General features: G+C 38.9%; 1 protein-coding gene across 1 annotated transcript; it reads left to right on the top strand.

Moving 5' to 3' along the window:
* Nucleotides 1–254: 254 nt before the first annotated feature.
* LOC111316888 (lipase-like PAD4) lies at nucleotides 255–5786 on the top strand. The gene is given in 5 exon segments (XM_022919111.2): nucleotides 255–359; nucleotides 487–820; nucleotides 3923–4645; nucleotides 4860–5595; nucleotides 5598–5786. Coding segments are annotated over 5 exon segments (1887 nt in total). The 5' UTR covers nucleotides 255–339; the 3' UTR covers nucleotides 5672–5786.
* The last annotated feature ends 3844 nt before the right edge of the window (nucleotides 5787–9630 follow it).

Raw genomic sequence — 9630 nt, forward strand, 5'->3', positions numbered from 1 at the left:
TAATTTTTAATTTGTAATGGAAAGGAGAAAGGGTGCAGTGAATATTGGATCATAGATTGCTTTAGTGTAAAATGAAAATAATTTTATATTGATGTGTTTTTATCCAAAAACATTTTCATAATTAATTTTAATTTTATTTTACAACACTGTCACTACTATTCTTAATTTTATCAAAATTAAAGTAATTATCCTTTCAAATAGACCCTAAAAAAGCATTTATTTTCATTTTTATTTTCACACTACGTTTTCCTTTTGTCACTAATAAAGACTCCAAGACCATAATCATCTGATCCCACCACCAACGAGGGAAGAAAGAAAGAGCAACAAGTTTTAGTCCAAATGGAAACCGAAACTTCATGGTAAGTAACACAAGCCACTCTTTTTTCTTCCACTCCAATTTCCAAATTTGAAATTTGACTTGAAAATTCCTTATTCATCTGACATCCTATCCTCTTCTTCTGGGAAATTAATTCTTATCAAATAAAGCCGAAGCAATTTCGAAATGAGCGAAATGCTGGCAACATATCTTGCCTCAACATCGCTGTTGGAAGAGGCATGGAGGATTTGCAGTATCGCAAACACAAAGTTTCCAGGGGCTTACATGGTGGAACAGATTGGAAGCGTGGCCTATGTTGCGTTTTCTGGCATACAAATGGATTCTGGGTCAGACCAGAGCAGCAGAAATCTGGTGCCACTGGATGCTGAAGACGATGGCCTTTTCGCTCCTCTTTATCGACATAGCGAAGCAGAGGAGCCCATCAAGGTGCATAAAGAAATGTTAAAGCTTTTCCTCTCAATGTATCCCAGTTTGCAAATCCAGGTCAGATTCTTATCTTTTACCTTTCAGCATAGTTATACCATATAAAATTTTCATCTGTCTTTATCTTTCAGTTTTCTTTGTTTATGGTTTAACATTTAGATCATTTTATTAACAATTTCTAAAGTTGAAAAAAATCAAAATTTTGACTTCAACATTTAAAAATAATAATAATAAATACAAACCATCAAACACTTGTTGTATTAAAACTACTAAATCGCCATTAAGCTCATATTAATCAAATTACACAAGACAATTCGTACATTTGTATTTATTTACTTGTGTTTAATATACGTAAGATATAAAAATTATTATATCATAATTTTTGTAAATACACTGCACAAAACATTTATTTTATTTTTAACAAATTAATTCATATACAATATTTTATTAAAACTTTAAATCTTATTTTTTTTTATTATTTTTATATCGTCATTCAGTATTTAAAATTATTATGTATACATCAAACTGAATGAATTATTGTTGCAATTTTTTTTTTTAAATGAAGATACTGAAATGTGAGATTGACAGTTGATATAACTTTAATCAATATTAGGGTGAGACATGCGCTTCCTGCCTAAAACATTTGAATATATATTTATATAATCTAATGTTATGATTTTAATTTTTAATTTTATTTTTTAGCCGGAGGTTAGCTAGATATAATATCCTTTGCAAATTTATTTTAACAATATATGTACATATAACTTACAAACATATATATATATATATTTAAGCAAAATGAATCCCTAATCATTCTATTGAAATTAATTACTTACAATGAAATGAATCTTCTAATGTACCATATTTCTGATTCAATTTTATCAAAAATGAAAAGTTTAGTTAATTTCAACAATGGAGATTTTTATCAGTATTTTTGTTATTATTATTTTATTTCTTATTTTTTTTATTTACGTAATATGCTAAGTAACCTCCTTGATTTTTAATTAACAAAAAATAATAATATGAAAAAAATTAAATATAATTATGATGAATCACAAATAAAAAAGCCATTGCTTTTTAAACTTTATTTAGGGTTTGAATATCACTAAAATGTTAAAATAAATGAAAACCAGTAATCATGAAATGATTAATTCACTTCCGCCCATAGAATAGGTGTGAATAAAAGAAGCCATGTAGTTAACTTTTCAATTAAACGATAGATGAATCTTTCACCTGTGTTGGTGCGAGCGATGACATCACCATATTCCCAGTTGATGTGAAAAGGGTAACAGAAAGAATAAAGTCACCACTTGGAGTTCAGCTACTTGTTATTAAAAAGAGTGAATTAGGGTATAGGGTCCCAACTGCCAAAAGGAGAAACTTGAATCAACCCAAATTTCCAAATCATATCATATCATGAAAATAAATTTGATCGGGTGAATTCAAATCCCACATTACTTTAATTAACTATAATTAGAATAAAATTTTAATGTAATTATATTTTTCAAATATTCCTAACCATGTTTAAATCAAGACATGTCAATTATCATATTGATTTTGAAGTTAAAATTATAGTAGTATGGTAGACTGTGAAAGAGAATGAGATTTTTTAATATTTAGGTTTTTTTTACCTTTTTAGTTTCGTTTAATTGGATGATACTTTTGTTATTTACATTTTATTAAATAAAGAAGTGAAAAGCAAACAAATTAAAATAAATTAAAAATAAGTCACAAATAACAAAAAGTAAAAATGCCAACCATATGAAATTAATTTTAATTAACCTATTTATTTGCTGTGATTAGATACTATGTGGGTAATTTTTTTTTTAAAAAAAATATAAGTACTTTTTTAAAAATATATATTATATAGAAATTTGTTTTTCTATATGTGAAAGTAAATAAGCAATTAGGGAGTAACTAATTAATCAAGAAACGTTATTATTGATCAATAATAACAATATAATAGCAGCAAAATCACAGGTCAATTTAATACTTGTAGTTGATAAAATAAAAAATAAAAGACCAATTAACTAGTTGAGTCCACATACAATGTTCTGAAGTAAGCCAATTCATTTGACATTGAGGTCAAACTTCAAAAAAAAGCCACCCCGGAGTGCACTCGCATTTTCTTGCAACATGCCAGTGGTGTCGGCAAAATCTTTTTCGTACCATTTCACAAACTCTCTTTTTTTGTCAGAATTTGTTTTGTTGTTTTATTATGGTTGGTTGGGTCTATTCTTAAAGCAAGCATGCCTTCCATTACGTCACCATGGGGCTTCGCCATTGTTCGTTTCGTTTGTCGCTTTTGAAATCATTCAAGATGCTGTCGTACCATTGCAAAAATTGGATCGTATTAACCAGAAAATTTTTACATTATTATTATTATTATTATTTTGGTAATTATCCGATTGTAGTTATGAATAATATATCGAGTGGAGTTTAATGGCGAACTTGAGGTAAAGATCCCTGATCTATAATCAATTATTGTAATTGGTTTATATACAGAGCTAGTGATTATGTGGATGGAGTAAGAGTCAAATTAAGTTGAATCATTTCACATTAATGAAATTTTGGATCGTTTTAAATGTTATGAAATTATCTCTGAGTTTGTATGATTTTGTATTCAAATCATCTGTGTTTAACTTATTAATTTTTAAAATAAAAATTGAATTGATTTCAATTGCATTGGTTGATATTTTATCAACCTTAATTAACATTTTAAAGGTCACGTAATCACATTTTCTATTTATTTTTTCTTATTGTGGTACACTTGCAATTTTGATTTTTTAATATCGTAATTTTATAAAAAAAAATTAGATTATATGAAAGGACAAAAAGATAAGTAACTTAAAAATTATTTACTAAACTAGTTATTTTTTATTAACAAATTCCACACCCCTGGGAAAAAATTAGTCATTTATTATTTTTATTGATGTTTACTATTCATCCTTATTGTACTGATTACTATTTTTTTTAGTTTACTATTGACTAACTAGATTTGCCATAGCTTATGATTATAACTTGCAAGCTCATAATTTCAAAATCAAATTAATATTAAAAGAAAAAAATAAAATTATACTCGATTTTTTTTTTCTTTTACTTGGGATTGGGATCAACTCATGAATTGATTACTTTTTCCATCTTAATCTCCGGTGGATGCAGATTATGGCGTTAATGGGAAAAGTGAAGTCCATAGTGATAACGGGTCAGTCCATAGGGGGAACAACAGCCTCCCTTTCAGCTTTATGGCTCCTCTGTCATCTGCAGTCCATGTCTTCTCCAGTGACGACGGTGCTATGCATCACATTCGGCTCTCCATTGCTCGGCAATGAAACCCTCCATCGATCAATTCGCCGCCAAAGATGGGTTGGAAACTTTTGCCATGTTGTTTCCAAGCATGATATCATGCCAAGACTACTCTTTGCTGAAATTGTTAATCACATTTCGAAAATACAAGACCTGTTAAATTTCTGGCACTGCTGCATGGCTTCTCCACACATCATTGTTACAGGCCTTTCTTCTCAGCTACCCGATGATGTTAAAGATACTATTTTTCAATGTGTTTTGAAGGACTTGGAACTGTTAGCACAAGCTGAAGAGCCATCAGAAAGTTTGTTTTGGCCGTTTGGAAGCTATGTTTTCTGCTGCCAAGAAGGTGCCATTTGTGTAGAGAATGCAGCGTCTGTTACTAAAATGATGTATTTGATGCTGGCAACAGCTTCTCCATGTTGTAGCATTGAGGATCATCTCAAGTATGGAGATTATATTGCTAAAGTTTCTAACCAGTTTTTGAAGGCTAGAAACTTCCAAGAAGAGGGTCTACCTGATTCTAGCTGTGAAGCTGGAGTGGCATTGGCATTGCAGTCCTCACAACTAACTCACAAGGTACTCATTTTTCTCACCAGGAATACTTGGTTCCTTGCTGCCACGATTAACAAATAATATTTAGCAGATTTGGAATTAAAATTCCACTATCTATAACCTCTTTTGCACTTGAAAGAAAGCCAATTTTCATCTTTACTTGATTTATTTTTTGATTTTTGCTTTAACTAAAATCAACTCATAGGAATCAGTTCAAGACCTTTGCTTATCCATGCAGAACCCAAACACAAGGAAAGAAGTTGCAATTATGGCCAAGGACTGCCTACATATGGCTCAAAATGATCACAACCCAAACCTCACTGCTGCCAATCTAGCAATAAAATTGTCCAAGATAGTGCCCTTTAGAGCTGAGATTGAATGGTATAAAACCCGTTGCGATGAGGCTGACGATCAAATGGGTTATTATGATTCCTTCAAGCTTAAGGGGGGTTCAAGAAGAGAGGCCAGAATCAACATGAACCGCCATAAGCTTGCTGGGTTCTGGAATAGCGTAATCCTCATGTTGGAAAGCAACAAGCTACCTCATGATTTTGACAGAAGAGGTAAGTGGGTAAACGCTTCCCAATTCTATAAGCTTCTAGTTGAGCCATTGGACATTGCCGACTACTACCGAACAGGGATGCACCGCGAACATGGCCATTACATTGAGCATGGAAGGGAGAGGAGGTATCAAATTTTCGATAAATGGTGGAGGGACAGACGTGTTCCAGAGAAAGAAAAGAAGAGGAGCAAATTTGCCAGCTTGACACAAGATTCATGCTTTTGGGCTAGGGTAGAAGAAGCCAGGGAGTGGCTAGATAATGTCAGAAGGGAGAGTGATGTAACAAAGCGACGTCTGTTGTGGCACAAGATTGATGTGTTTGAAAAATATGCAGGGAAGTTGATTGAGAATAAAGAGGTCTCTAACGATGTATTAGCAAAAAATTCAAGCTTTAGTCGATGGATGGAAGAATGGAAGAAATGAAATCACATGTCCTGCAATTCCCTCCCTGGTTTCCAGATTTTGTGGATGGAGAGGTTGTTCCTTAGTCTGCTTTCTACTACAAACATGCTTTTTGTAGGTTTGTAAAATATGTAAAAAACCATTTCGTGTAGCTTTGGTTCATGAATTCGCTTTTATTACTATGGTGCACTTTTTACACAACCATCCTGACCTGCAAAACTATTCGGTCCAATTCAATCTGAAATTTGGTTATCAGAATCAATGTCCACTCAAAACTCTGATGAATTAATCCTTTGATTTTCACGAATTCATTAGATCCTATGACGTAAATATATTTGCTTGATGAATCACTTAAACTCGAAAAGCATATGTTCGAAATTTCAATCTATGCATAAATATTTGAATTTGTGATTGATGTTAAACCTTTTCAATTCGGAATTTCTATGTTCCCAGCAGATCCCTTGAACCATTTTCTGGATTATCAAAGACTAACCCATACCCAAAGCTAAAGGTGCATAATCGAATGTGCCCCAAGTAATTGGATGTTAGGTTGGTAAAAGAAAGACTACAAGTGTTTACAAATCCACAGAAAGTCAATCAGGCAGACTGGTCCTCTTGCTCTGCCCAAATAAAGTGGTCCATCTTTAAATTTCTCTGCAATTACCATTCTTGTAAAGATTGGAACAGCATAGCCACTAACCCACTGTCATGGCCAGGCCTTGGTCCTGCCATGACTGACTCTGAACCAAGCAACGGTCGAGATCAAGCTTGCGAAAAAGTGGCTCTAAGAGTTGTAGGCGTGCATTTGGAGCCTTGGAATATATTACTACCATATTGTACGGGCAGTAGGAGCCTTGAACCACAAGATACGCAGAAAAGTTCGAGACGACGGTCAAGCACCCTCAAGCCAAGTAGCCAGGTGGGTGCCACCGGTAGAAGCAGTGTGTGGGCGTTCCGAGCATGGGAATATCTTGGGGATATTGTGTGTGGACGGTCCATGTCCTAAACCCCGAGATACGCAGGTAAGTATAAGGCAGTACGTCGATGCCTTGGGACCAGCTAGCCAGTCAGGTGCTGTCAGTCGAAGCCATGTGCGGGCACCTTCGAGTGGGTTGGTGGAGCAACGAGCAGAATCAAGGAGTAGTGGTGACCAAGAGAAGGGTCATGGGGCCCTGAGTTAGCCGGAGAAAGGCCTTGAGATGGATGGAGAGCAAAGTGTCCCCATTTCAAACAATCTTACGGTCACTAGTAGGAGACTGAGAACATCTCTTACGCTCTTTATAGGGGGACATCTGGTGTCAGCTCTCCACCACCCCCTTGGCTAGCGGGCAGGCGAGGGCCTGACTAGTCTGAAGTAAGCTATTCCTAGTCACTAGTGGTGGCTAGGTGGGCGGGCATTGTATGGTCACGAGCGTGGCACGATATTTTCTCAGGTCACGGTAAATCCGGGGGCGGTTGGGGTCGACGGACCTCGTATCGCGCCTTTGCGTTGAACCATGGGGTTAGACGGTAGAGATCGTTAGGCCCCTCGGTTTCCCTTCCTCGAGCCGGAAGGATCACGGGATGGCGTTTGCGTAGAAGGGATGCCATCGAGCCAAAGGGATGTGCGGGCTAGTAGGCAGACACGCTGCTAGACCCCTGTGGCCAGTCGGGAGAGGTGTGCTACAATTGGGGTAGTCCACCCAAGCCCCCTTACGGGATTAGCATGATGGTTGGTGTCAACCATGCGTGCGGGCGATTGGTGTGCTGCAGCTGGGGCAGTCCACCCAAGTCCCCTTGCAGGACTAGCATGATGTTGGGTGTCAATCATGCGTGCGGGCGGCCGATACTAATGCTAAGGGCCTAAGCCCTAAGAATAGAGTCTCGTGGGATGAGACGAGCCTAGAGGCTTCGAGCTAGTGGTCGACCAGCTTAGTTGTGGTGCTTGCGTAAACTTGATACGGGAGCTTGCGTACGATACGGGCGGGCATGGTGTTGGGTTCTCACCATGTCAAGAAGTGATAATATCATGAGAACCGAGACTAAGTGTCCCTACGAGCAATCGAGGATCGAGGCTCAAGATTCAAAGCCCTACGGGAAGAGATGGGTGCTCGGGACTACGTTAAGAATCGAGGGTTATGTGCCCCGATGGGGATTCGAGGGTCAGTGCTCGAGGCCTTAAGCCTTGCGGCCAGAAGGATCGCTGGCTGATGCGGGATGAGAGTTGGGTTACTCTCTGTAGAGTTTGGAATGAGCGATCCTATGGGGTCAAAACCAAAAAAGGCTCGTGGGCATGTGGCTTGAAGGATCGAAATTGGTCTGTCCACAAAAAAATGGACACGATAGAAGGCTGACCTTGACTAGGATTAGTCTTGGTGCTGCACGGACACGTGGTTTCAGAAGGAGGAATGCACGGATCATGACAGATTTGGTATTGAGCCTTGGTTTGGCTCAGTGGCGAGATTTACATGACCCCATGTGCGGGCCTAAGTGAAGTGAAATCGAGGTGGTGCCAAGCTCAAAAAGAGCTACCAAGATGCGAATACGGTTCTGTGGCTATGGGGGCTCAGAAATGAGCCAACGACGCGTGTTGCGGGAAATATTGGGCCTATGTAAAAAGGCTCTCGAGTAGGCTCTTGGATGCCAAGCAAAAAGGCACCAGAGTCTAGCCTCACCTAGAAAAAGATGTTGGCATATGTTGGGGCATGGGATGCCTTCACAGTGGAAGGAACCGTAGTGAAACCAAGATGCGAAAAGGGGCTTACACCATGAAATGGTGTTGCGTAAGGCCATGTGGGCCGAGTGAATCTTGTCTTGAGAGGCAGGAGGTATCGAGTTCCAAGATTAATTACTGATGTGTGCACTTGCTGCATGGTGCAGGTGCCCCAGCGGGGGTGCAAGCCGAAGTATTTGGGTCCAAGCATGGAGTCCTTACACAGAGGAGTATGGAGTGGCTAAAGATTAAAGCCACGAGTGGAAGGGTCGGTGGACCATGAGTTGCATTGGTCAATGGACCATGAGTTCTCGTGGTCAGAAGATCACGAGAGTGTGTGAATCAGTGAACTGAGTCTGTGTTGGCCGATAGGAAAGGCTTCACATGAGCTGTGGTGGTCAGTGGGACACGACAGGGTGTAATCTGGTGAAACAAGCAAAGGGAAATGGCCAGTTGACAAGGCCTCAGACATGTAGGTCAGTGGACCTTGAGGAGTGAGCGGGTAAATCCCCGAGTCGAGCAAATCAGTGGACTAGGCATTTTGTCGGATCAGTGGATCTTCGAGTATGTGCGGATTTTGAGATGTCATAGGTGCCATGCTAGATTCAAGGCAAACAAGTAGTAGATTCATAAAGAAGACATGGTTGCGCATAATGCTGCATCAAGTTTTGAGTAAAAGTGGGAGAGACCTGTCAATTCCCCGTGAGACTGAGCCAAGACAGAGGAGCTTGAGCAATGGAGCACAGTGTTCAAGCCGGGAACAGAGATCGAGTTAGCGTGCATTAAGGTGTCGTCTTGAGGGCGGTTGGCCAGAGGGCCACACCTAAAGGGGTGACCTTGGAGGGGCCGAGAGGACCCAAGTTAGGAGATGGTCAAAGTGCCTAAATGCCACTGTGCTAGGGTCTATCATGTAGGGTGCCGTATGAGTACGATTGACCTAAGCACCACATCCAGAGGGGCGCATCAAAAGGTTGATGCTGCAAACGTGCAGTTGGTATGAGGGGTCACGTCCGATGGGATGTACCAATGAGTGGCAAAGCGGATGGTCATTCATTCTACTGAGGGTCATTGATCAATGAGGGTGCCTCGAGGTCGTAACACGACATGATCAAGGGATGAAGCAATGGTATGGCCCATATGAGAACAACCAAGATAGGTTAGGTGGTTCCAGCTAGAACAGAGCTGAGCGACAACGTGATCCATCTACATCAACAATGGACGAGTACTGTGGATGGCACTTTATGTGACGGGATCTCGACCCAATTCTTGAGGGCATAAGTGAAAGACATATGAGTAAATGTCAACTGTGTGCAACAAGATAGTTAGGGTGTGGTCTTGGCGTCAATGAGGGCA

The sequence above is a fragment of the Durio zibethinus genome, chromosome 24, assembly GCF_047325235.1.
Source record: "Durio zibethinus cultivar Kanyao isolate XHJ-2024 chromosome 24, ASM4732523v1, whole genome shotgun sequence".
Lineage (NCBI taxonomy): Eukaryota > Viridiplantae > Streptophyta > Magnoliopsida > Malvales > Malvaceae > Durio > Durio zibethinus.